The 11613-nt window shown below is 45.4% G+C and overlaps 1 protein-coding gene across 1 annotated transcript; it reads right to left on the bottom strand.

The window, feature by feature from the left end:
- Window positions 1-947: 947 nt before the first annotated feature.
- Window positions 948-11180, bottom strand: LOC104343077 (activator of 90 kDa heat shock protein ATPase homolog 2). The gene is made up of 9 exons (XM_086482279.1): window positions 11101-11180; window positions 10791-10981; window positions 5932-6017; window positions 5189-5303; window positions 4527-4615; window positions 3870-3992; window positions 2684-2785; window positions 1395-1446; window positions 948-1138 (listed from the first exon to the last, which is right to left on the bottom strand). Exons 1-9 carry the CDS (start codon window positions 11178-11180, stop codon window positions 963-965), a joined length of 1014 nt encoding a protein of 337 aa, XP_086338405.1. The 3' UTR covers window positions 948-962.
- Between the last annotated feature and the right edge of the window lie 433 nt (window positions 11181-11613).

Here is an 11613-nt window from a genome sequence, read left to right as displayed (position 1 = left end):
CATGTAAACTTACATTTTATTGAGCCAACCATGTTCTCCAAAGGCAGCTTGCCCTTTTTTGGTCAATTTGTTTCAAATTGCATACTTAATTAATTCATACACGTTTTATAAAGCATCTGAGAAATAAGTTATCCTTGCTAACCTCAACGTGCTTTACTTAAGAGAAACAAATCTTTACTTTCAATATCCCAGCTACACTCCTGTCAAATTTCTCTAACAGTTGCTCACTTTCATTTGAGATACAGGATTGCAGAGGGCCATGAGTCATGGAAGTGGAAGGTTTACACAATTGCGAAACAAAAGCCCTATTACTGTTTGTTTCTTCCAAAATAAATTTCACACTGAGGTCAAGTAAAGGAGTACAGTGCATGCAGACTTCATAGTGGGAACTGTCCCACCAACCAGAATTACATGACATTGTTAATTATCTTTCCCTAAAACTGTCTACAGCGTTAGAAACACATGCAGTCTGCAGTTAAAGCAATCTTGAGAAGTATTTAAAGAGGCTGTAAACTATATCCCCCCACTTCCTGAAAGATCTATGGCATCAGCAGTTTTAGAGTCCCTTTCACTTCACCTCTGATGGGAACCCCATCTAGAGGGATTTAATTTTGCCACTCAGTAACACTGAAGAGTCACAGAACAGCAAATGCTTCCCACAGATTCATGCAGCTTACCTGCCCGTGATGGCAGTACCTCGCTGCAGCTGAATCATCTTTGCTCTCTGAAGTTAAGTTGCAGGCAAGCAGAACAGAGATCAAGTCCCAAGTAAAGCTGTTTATATACATAGTCTGACTTACTCGCCACCTCATTCACTAAAAATCTGTAAATAATGCTTAAATTATATACAGTATGATAGAAGTGGGTCTTTATTCTTCCCACAAATAAATTACTTTTAAAAAAAACCCCAAACGTTAACAAAGTATAAAAAGTAATGCCCTAACAAAAGGAGAGTGCTGTTATCATTCCGTGTTGTCTTTGGATTGCTGCAATAAAGCACGTATTCCTTCAAAATACTGTTTCTTCCAACATTGTCTTGTGCTGTCTTCATTAGCGACAGGAACCCCTCTGCACTCTAACTGCAGTTCCGTCTGAGCAGCCATACCCTTGAAGTTCAAGGTAACCGTTGCGTAATGTTCTGAAGGAGGAAAACAGGACATTTCAATAGAGTGTTTTTTAAAGGATCACAGTTGTTGTTGTTGCTCATTTCTGTCTGCTTTTGCCTGTGTCTGTGCAAAGCCTCTTTTCACAGATGACACCCGCCACAGACATGGAGCTGTTCCCCAAAGAACGCAGACCAAGAGAGCTCCCAGTTAGCGAGGCTGTCACCTGGTGTGCCTGTCCCTTCTCCCTACCAAGCGTGGCTTTTACCAGAGGTCCTCAAAGAGACTCACCATCAGGCCAGCTTCTACACCTCCACTTCAGGACAATTCTTTGGCTTGGCACCTGTCCGAAGAGAAGGGGGTTCTCATTAGCATTTGAGATAATTCACATTGTCACTACTCAGTGCTAATTCTCCCCTGAAAAATACGGACACAAGCATTATCTTCTGTACTAGCAGACACATGCATGTTAACAATACAGAGAGTGTGGGGTGTTTTTTAAATAAACTGGTTTTGTCAAGCACTCGGCTTGCCACATTCCATTGGTTTGTTTTCTCTATGGGAAAAGGTCAGGCTGATTAGTTACTGAACATAAAACGTTGGTTTTCTTGCAGACTTCGACATGGGCACCAGTGGGTGTCATGTTTTCACTGCTGAAATTTCTAAGCATGACACCCCTGATTTTTGGTGAAGCAGTCCAGCCTGCTTGAACGCACAAGTTAGGCAGTCTTGCATAAAAACCATTTACAGCCTGCCACCAGGTACCGCTTCAGCAGAAGCACATGCATCAAGTCTGCTGAGGTTTGGGCTGAATCGGGTTCATTGTTTCCACTAAGTTTATATTCTGTTTCATCTAAACAGCTCCTTATCTCATTGCAAAGGCTGATGAATGTAACTGACTTCCCTCAACTTCCCTAATGAGGCGTTACCAGTGACGCCAGCCTCAGGTGTAACAGTTCTGCAGTGTTTACATTTCCAGACTGAGCCCTTTCTGAGTCAACAACAAATTTTATTATGTTGAACAGATTCCCCTTTTCCAAGGCTTTGCTTTATAAAAACTGCCTCATTGTCAGCGATACTTACTGCCTGTCATCTGGATGGACTTAAGATACCAAGTCTAAGCTCAGCAACTGCGAAAGTGGTTTTTCAAAGGTTTCAAAAATGGAGCTGCGCTCTAATTACCAATTGTTCCCTTCTATTTTCAAAAGCATTTGGGCAGGGAGAGTGTAGCATTTTCCCTGAAAGAACAGAGATAATTTCTCCTGTTATAAGAATAACTGATACTGATTTGGGAGATATGCCTTAAACCTGCCTTCTCACTCCTAGTAAAATAGGATGGTGCTGAGAGCTTTCTCCCCCAGCGCAGGTCATTAGGTGCAGTCAGCACCCCCTCTTTTGATGGGGAAGAAAAAAAAAAATTCACAAAACTGAATAGCAGGTTTTTTAGCTTTGAAACAGAGGAGCTAAATATGTATCAGAGAAGCTGAAATGCCAGACACTTACTTATGTTACTTTTTAGCTCAGAGAAGAAGCTAACACCCACACCCCCATTTTTAAAATTCAAAGTAGGAGCTTTTTACCAATTCTGCATATTCACCACTGACACAGCCATCAAACATCTGAAGTCTGCCTCCCTTCTCAGCTTCAATCACAGCAGGACATTTAGAAAACTTCTGTACCAACTAGCAAAAAAAAAAAAAAAACAAACCACCAGAAGTTAACTACAACTATATCTGTAATACACGTAACAAGTCTTTAAGCACTGATCAGGCTTTTGATGTCATATAGCACTCCCTGAGAGCTGTGGTAGAAACGTGGGGTGGCAAATACAAACACCAGCAAAGGACAGAGCACACACACAGGCACTACTAGCTGTGCTGAATTTGGAACTGAGGGTGGGGGGTAGAGCAGCAGCTCTAGGAGGGTGCAAAAGCACTGCTGAGAGCCATTAGCGATTCCCAGTGGTAGCGCTGGCGCTGTGATTTAAAGCTCTCTGATTTGTGAAGGATACAAATCCAGAATCAGTAACGCTGCATTTCGTACCCTGTAAGCAACAGCATTATCCCCGCCAACAGTTAAGCTATCAGCCTGTTAGCAGTGGGTAACACCAGTGCCATTACTGAGCACTTCAGGCTCCTGAATGACAAGTACCTACAGAAAAAAACCTATGTTTTTTCTAACCAGCAAAGGAAAGCGCGATTGAGCTGCAGAAAAACTACACAAAGGTGCAACTTCACTTTGTTTACTTGGCTTTTCTTCCTATTAAAGTAACAAGTAGCAAATAAATAAATAAATAAATAAAAAGCCTAAGCTACCCTGGTAAGCCCTCATTAAAACGCTAACAGTGGGCTGATCCTACTGCTGCCTCCTATTGCTGTCACAAGAACATGACAACTTGTCAACGAGGTCACCTACCAGCCTTTGTGCCCTGGTAGGAGACCAAACTGACGTGCTGTGTCAGCAACTGTCAGCTCCTTTTGCATTTTCACCACTGAAATTCCTCAGTAACTTAAAAGGTGAAGCTACTCAGCAAAACTTGAGCACATGCTGCCAAACACAATTACAAATACTTAGTGAGGTTAGAAGAAAAGGGTAGCTCACAAAGCTTTCAGGTTTGGGACAGTCATATCTCTCCGTTTACTGTACTTAAAGGAGTATTATTACCTGTACTTGACCCTAGGAATGTGACACATTTATTACCCAACTGCTCAGATATAACAGCATCCGCACTCATCAGTTATATTGCCTACAGAAAGTGTCACTTACTTCCTTAGTTGTGAAGACGCTATAAAGTTCATCTGCTGGAGAGTTGAAGACTTCTCTCATAAGTATCTTCACTGTTGGAATTTTTACACCAACTATGTCCAAAGACTGTGGTGAAATAGAATCCTGCAAAGCAAACAATAGGCATGTGAGTGAGTGCAAGAGAAAACAGTTGAAAGGTCTAGAACAGCAGGGTTGTTGTTACCTGTCCATTCGTAAACATGCTGTGTTGTGACTATACATTAATTATACAATGTACTTCCCTATGTATTTAACGCTATTCTTAATCAGGATTCACTAAATTCGGTGAAAAAACCCCAATTTTCTCCAAAGACACCTGAAGATAACTTTAGATGGGGAATATGATCCGCACAGGAGAATTCCAGCTTCACCCAGCTGAAGCTACAGCCGTTGCAGACCAAAACATCGAGGGGAGATAAATGCGTCTCTCCTCCTTCCGTGCCTGGCAGCCCCATGCCCAGGGTCTGTGGCGGGTCATTTCAGTATTGCAGGCCCTGGTCACAGCAGTGAGGCAGTTCCACCCCAAAGGCCTTTTCACTTTTGCAGGTCATGACAGGACTATGCAATTGTTACCAAAGTGAAATCTGTAGGGATGACAACTATGGCGTTAAAAAACCCAAACACTTCAAGCCAGCATACTTGCATGGTGTTCCCTGTTAGTTTTCGCTCAGCAGCCAGCTCCTGACCAACAGCAGCTCTTGTGGGCAGAATCATTCCCAAGGTAAACTCTGCAATAAACAAAAGCAGGTGTCAGGATGAAGTTCAGCTGTACAACCACCCTGACAGTTAGGTATGTAATGAGGATTGCTGGCCACATCTGTGGAGAATGGGAGCACAGAATAGGACATACAACTCCAGTCCAGTTTCCCCACCTTACCCATACGTTTTTACTGGTGACAGAGCCCCACAGCCATTTCCCTTAAAAACACAGGTAACTTTTCAAAGTTACCAGACCCAAAATTAGTAACGTGGAATGCACCACCTCCACCAACCGCTAAGCAGCACAGCAGAGGAACGACAAGCTGAGGGCTGGGCACTGCTTTGCTGCCCATCCAGTCAGCCTGCAGGCCTTACAGGGATCTCTGCCATCAGCGCACATAACCGTGCAGCCTGGCTCGCGGCAGAACCGCCTGGACGCTGCCATGTTGGATAGCAATAAAGACTGGCCCGTAGGACTAACTAACTTCATCTCAGCTGTGACAGCTAAAAATGAAATCCACACGAACCCAAGGGCTTGTCAATGTATTACCAAACTATTCAAAGCTGCATAAAAACATGCCTAATGTACTGGTTTAGTTTACCTGTTTTAAGTGCTTTCAGGTAATCTCTCAGGGCCTCTCTGACTTTTGTGGTTCCTTCAGTTCTCATAAGGTCCTTCAAAACATCGCCTTCCCCCTTCTTTTTGCTAACATTTATCTAGAAACAGAAAAATTACACAACCTAAGAGGCATCTAAACATCAGCCTTTTGGGTTCTGGCAACAAAGGAAAGTATTCTGGCTTTGTTTACTACGTTCAGAGGACAGCTGCAATTTCATTACCCTCTTTTGGTTTATCCTACCTTTGCTAAAAATAAGTCCTCTTGGGTTTTGGCTTAATTAAATGTAGTATCTCATCTCCACAGTAGCTTAAGTTCATCAAGCACAGAGTTGCCTACTACACAGCAGAAGCTGAGGAAGCTGTGGAAGTCACAGTATCAACTGCGGCACAACCAACAAGGAGATCCCTTAAGTTCTTAGGGTTGGGGAGTGGTTTGTTGGTTTTTCTTTTAAGACAACAACAAGCAGAGCTCTTCTCAAATTTGTAGTTAAGACATTGTCACGAACAATAATTAGCGAAGAAAATTGTGCACATTCCCAGTAGGTAAATTTGAGAACAGCAGTAAGTCATTATTCCAAGTAAAAAAACCAAAAACATAAATAAACTATCCAAGTGTAATTCTCACACTTAATCACAGGATAAATCAAAATACGATGCCTATACTTTGATTAATGCTTTATTTAAGAATTCTGAACCTATATAGCCATATCAGTATTTCACACCTACCTCTGTATCATCTACCTCATTTTCTTCTGACAGGTTAGGAATTTCAACAGATCCCTTATGTTTCTCACCAGACTCTTTCACTGTACCTGTATTAACATAACGAATTCTTAAATGCATTATTGAAAACTATTTCCCCCATAGCAAGAGTTTTATGCTTGGAAATGAGTTGTACAAAAGCGTTACTTGAAGCAAGTTGCCTATAATCTAATTTAAAGGAACTAAACAGCTACCCAAAGTCTCAAAGGTGTCACAGCACTCTCACAGCCAGTTCTCAGAACCGCATTTTCCCGTGTAGCTGCATTAAGCTACGCACGTGCACGCAGGTACATCTGCTAACTTGGCACAGGTTGCACCCCCGTTCTGCCGCTGCCCTCACCTTCTGCTATCAGCTGTTCTAACGCTCTCTACTTATAACTCGCATCTGCCAACACATTCACAGTGTGAACCTAAAAGGAGGAAGGGGAAAAATAAGCTCCTCTTTCCCTAAACCTGTCTGTCCTTGTATTAAGGAGCTCCCTAGAATGCTAGCTATTCCTTCTTGAGCATCTGAAAAGCTCCCAACATACAGGTGTGCCATAAAACATAGCTACCACTGACATCTGTTAAAAACAGGAAACTTCACATGCAAATTTTTTAGAACACTCAATCTTAACAGCTTTACTGCGAACTGCCACCAATCCCTGCACACATCAGACTTTGCATGAACAGAACTTACACTCCGCTTCTGCGTCCTTCTGGGCAAAGGCCCACCAGCACTGACCCACCCAGCCCTGTGAACGTTCTGGACATGTACCCTGTACGCAGGTACTGCTGTGCCTCAGACGTCACAGCGAAAAGGCTGACTAAGGTCTGACACTTTTTTTTTTCATTACACCGAAGACACTTCCCCCCTGCCTTACAAAAGCATTTAATTATTTAAATTAATTCACTATTTAGATCATGTTAAAATCTCTTTAGAAAGCAATAGCAGAAACATGCATTTCTACACCAAATTCAGTTACCCTCATACCGTTTTATCAGCTTAGTCATCAAAACATGCAAAACGCAACAAGCTTTAGCCTTCTATCAGCAAAACGCTATGATGCAAACAACCCCATGTTAAGCACAACTGCAAAAGGGGAATTATCATGAAGGCAGATGTAATATTTCTCTGGATTCTCTCACCTTCAAAGAGCCAGCTAGATCCAGCTACTGCTTAACATTGCTCTCCTTCATTATTTCTAGTTACGACTCTGAAACGACCACCACGCTGTAGGGGGGCACTATGCACAGATATAACCAAACGTGCTGCCCACCCAGACCACAGTAAAGCGCATCAACAAGCACTCAGACATTTCTGCCGGTCAGCACCCCAAGGCCGGTGCAAAGACGCCCTCCTAGCCAGGACCTAGGTCAATGAAGCAAAGTGCAGCATGCAAAGTCTGTTAATCCAGAAGCAGACAACCCCGTCCACGCAGGGAATATTCGGCTGAACCACAAGACCTCTCTTAGGCTTCTTGCAGTCTCCCAAGAGGACCTGTTAGCTCAAGGACACAGCCACGTGCACTACACTAGCTAACGACACCATTAAAACACTTCCGGGCCCACAACAAATCACACGCAGCCATCTCAACTTGCTCTTTACTGCTTTCTTCCAGCTCCAGGATCAGTACAGGCAAAACCACACAACATCCCCTTTGCAGTCAGTAAAAGCAAATCTTATTTTCAGCTACTCTCCTCAAAACAGAAGCGCAAGCATGCAGGAAGAGGTTTTTAGGGGCAAAACACAAAGCTGACTTCTAGCCACTCAGCTAATTTTATTAACAATTTTCACAACTCTTAGAATAAAGACTTCCAAATAACAAAGGCCAGACCACAAAGATAAATCCATAAAAACAGTAAATAGATTTCCCGACCCCCCTTTCAAAATACTGCTTGTCTAAGGGGTGAATGCAGATACTACCTGCGCTGGACAGCAAAGTCCAACCAGTTAACAAAGAGCACCGGGTGTTCAGCACCACATAGGCAGAACGTTGGTACAACTCTTGTGTTTTTAGTACCGCTGTAATGTAAGCAAAGCTACTGTCTTTTTATCAAACAATCAAATTATTTGTTTGAATCCCATGGGACTCCAGAAACAGACCTAAGAAGAAAGTATTTTTTTGTTTCCTGCCAATTCAGTATTTTAGGAAATTAACAGTGAAAGCACATGTCTCAGAAAGACCTACCTACAAACCCACTCTTGAAATACCCAAGTTTTAAAGGGACATACACGTTCTCATAAAGCTTCCTTCATAATGTAGAATAATCCATTAAAATCCTCACTACAATTTCAAACAAATTATAGAACAGGCATTTCACTCAATTTTAGTGCCATTAAGCACCCTTAGTTCCTCACTTTCTTGTCACTCTGTAATCTAAATTGCTAAGGGCAACGTTTTCCCAACATTGGACTTTCCAAATCGGCTGCAAATTTCAGGATGTGTATCATCTTGTCCTTACGTACCCACATTTTAATCATAGCTTGAGCTCCTAGTTATCCTAGAAGACTTGTAGAAGGAACTAATTACAGCAATTAGTGCTTTCGGCAATTCAGTCTGAACTCTCATTTCTAATTCAGAGCTCTCAGAAAACACACGACCCGATGGCTATCAAATTAAGAAAAAAAAAAAAAATCATCAGCCCCTGCTCTTTTAGAATTTCACTGTGTACTAGCAAACTCCTTCAAAACAAAGCTCTGAAAGACACTACCCACGCACTGCAACACTGAACTGAGCAATGCAGCTAATGCAACATCAGGGTTATCTATAGTTAAACACTGAAAAACATGGAGACCTACCAGAGGAAAAATAATTTAGAAAGAATTTGTATAGAAATACAAACAAAATACTGTGTCTGCCTACTTCTAAGCTTTATGCACTGAAATAAACAAAAAAAACCCCACAAAACCAAATTAACCACTGTTTAAAACTTTTTTTATCTTAAAAAACCACAACAAAAACCAAAAACACCAAAAAGCTGATTACAATTATTTAAACCGCACTGATATAAACTGCACAGACAGAGCATAATGTTTGCCTTCCTCTCTGTTAACATTCAGATTGCAATTGTAAGCACGTTCATAGTTTACTACACACTTGGAACATCTAAAACACAGTGAACTATCAACACGAACAAAAATAAATAAACAACAGTGCTTCTTGAAGTCCCCTGTTACTGTGGGAGCAGACCTCGGTCCCCAATCTGTTCAAATCGGAGCACTGCTCAGCATCGACACAGCCGTTAGAAGTTCCAGCCAGCCAACCAGAAAAAACACAGCCATGAAGAACTGCGCTGGAAAGGGCACCAGGGAAAGGAGCAGGGCACACCGCAGACAGCCTGCTGCAGCAGCGGTGCCTGAAACACTGACCCAGAGACTACAGTCCTGCTTTGGGGCACAAGAATTCAGAGGGGAAAGTTAAGTGTTGCCCTTGCTATTCCCACTTCCTACAGGAACAACCTAAGGCCTGACAAGTACAGTACTTTGGGGAGAGCAGCCTGTCAGCCGCCATTGCAATATCCAGGTACAATTTCCTGCGCAGGTGCTTTTTATCAGCTCTTCCTGCTTCTTAATCCAATCCAGGAGATGGTCCACAACTTGCCATCAAATTTTAGGCATCTAATCTTAGAGTCGTAGAATGGTTTGGGTTGGAAGGGTTCTCAAAGATCACCTAGTTCCAGCCCCCCTGCCATGGGCAGGGACACCTTCCACTAGACCAGGTTGCTCCAAGCCCCATCCAGCCTGGCCTTGAACACTGCCAGGGAAGGAGCAGCCACAACCTCTCTGGGCAACCTAAATAAATGGAAGTAAAAGCCAATAAATGGAAAGAATTCTTTGATGCTACCAAAAGATAAGCTACCAGGTCGATCTGCAAATAAAGAACTTGTCATGGGACAAGCACAGCAGGGGACAAACCTCCAAGAGATGGGGTCGCAAGTGGATGCAGCACAACAAAAACACATGGGCACAGCCCCTGTTATTCCAAATAATCAGGAATTATTTCTAGTTTCCTTATTTCCACTAAACAGACTTTTCCTCATGTAATTCATTATCGCCAGTGTAAACTACACTTAATTTTTTTGAAGCATCTACCCTTTTACGTTCCTTAGGTTCTCCTGTTTCCTCCGACCAACACACACGAAGCACACAGCTGTAATCTTCACACACTGGGAAACCAAAGCAATACAAGCACACTGCTGTAAGCAACACAAATCTCACCACAACCGAAGTATTTATTTCTTGCAAAGCAAAGCAAGTAATACTGTGCTGATATGCTGTTAAAACAATGCTAAAGAACGTGTTTGGTACAGAAAAACTGGGTGAAGTGGGAAGAAAGACAAGCTAAGGTTTTGAGATTATTTAAAAATAAGCATTTGTTACAGTTCAGGCCCACGTGTCTTCTACAGTCTCCCTACGATTTTGATTCACTGCAGCTCACTAAAATATTCCTGTTTTTCCAACCCAAAGGAGACTGTTTACTTCCCAAAGTGATCACCCCTGATCCTGCAGAGCGAACCATCAGAGGTAGCTTTGCAAAGACCACGACGAACTCGAAGGCAACACCCATCTTCCCACGAAAACTGGGGCCGCGGGTGGAAACACGCCGGGCCCCCAGTCCCTGCGCTGCTTCCACCCGGCAAAGGCTAATCACGCCCGGGGGGTCTCTCCTACCGCGGGCTGGGCGGCCGCTCGCTGCCAGCGGTGGCCTGAGCCGGAGGAATCGCCGCTGGCCGGTGACAAACGGCTCCCACGGGCGCGGGCCAGCACCGCCTCACCGACTGGGGGCCCCCGCAGCCGGTTCCACACGCACACACACACCCCCCCACCTCCAGCCCCGCACCTTTCCAGCTGAGGCGCAGGTTCCACTCGTAGAAGAAGATGAGTTTCCCTTTCCGGCTGTTACAGGACGCTTCGCCTTCCACCTGCTTCAGGTCGCTAATCTCGCAGCGCCCGGCCTCGCCCTCCACCACCAGCCCCACCAGCACCTCCTTCAGCTTGCTTTTCGACCAGCTGGTCGCGTCCCGTTCCGTCCTGCGCCGGGAAGCGGGCCCGTTAAGCGCCAGCCGACACGGCGCACCCCGGCCCGCCGCTTCTCCTCCCGCCGCCCCCTCAGGGCTTCCCGCCGCGCCAACGGCCGCGCCGCCCCTCACCAGTGCCAGTTGTTGACGTTGGTGGCGTCCGCGCGCTCCTCCACGATCCAGCGCGGGTCCCCCTCTCCCCACTTGGCCATGGCGCTGCCTCCGGCCCGGCCCCGCCGCAGCGCCCGGCTCCGCCGGCAGCCCAGCCGCTTCCGCCCGCCGGCGACCGAGCCAGAAGGTGCCAGAAACTTCCCCTCCCCCGTCCCTCGCTCCCCGCCGGAGGAGGAGGAGGAGGAAGGCGAGGCCGCACCGCCCTTCCTCTCCTCACCCTCCGCTGGGAGGGAAGGCGGGAGGCGCCGCAGCGTCCCCGCCCCGCTGCCGCCACCCCCCGCCCCACGGTGTTACAGGCCGTGGGGCAGGTCCTCCTCCGGCGGCGGGTCGGGTCGGGTCCCGGCGGAGCCCCAGTCCGGGGGCAGGCGGGCGTGGCGCCGCGGGGGCTGAGCGGCTGCGTCCTGGCGGGAGGGCAGGCACCACGTAACGAGGAGATAGTGGCCGCGCCGTGTCAAAAACCAGCCGCGGTACGAA

This window comes from Leptosomus discolor, chromosome 2, assembly GCF_034619465.1.
Source record: "Leptosomus discolor isolate bLepDis1 chromosome 2, bLepDis1.hap2, whole genome shotgun sequence".
Taxonomy (NCBI): Eukaryota; Metazoa; Chordata; class Aves; order Leptosomiformes; family Leptosomidae; genus Leptosomus; species Leptosomus discolor.
The sequence above is the reverse complement of the archived record's forward strand: the minus strand, read 5'-3'. Positions and strand labels throughout refer to the sequence as shown.

What these genes read in the sequence shown, in the direction of transcription:
- LOC104343077 (XM_086482279.1), bottom strand. Translation starts at nt 11,180, where the DNA reads ATGGCCAAGTGGGGAGAGGGGGACCCGCGCTGGATCGTGGAGGAGCGC. An exon ending in ATGAGGTAGATGATACAGAG is followed by an intron (nt 5,304 to 5,931) that starts GTAGGTGTGAAA and finishes TTCTGTTTCTAG; the next exon opens with ATAAATGTTAGCAAAAAGAA. An exon ending in TAACAGGGAACACCATGCAA is followed by an intron (nt 3,993 to 4,526) that starts GTATGCTGGCTT and finishes TTTGCTTTGCAG; the next exon opens with GATTCTATTTCACCACAGTC.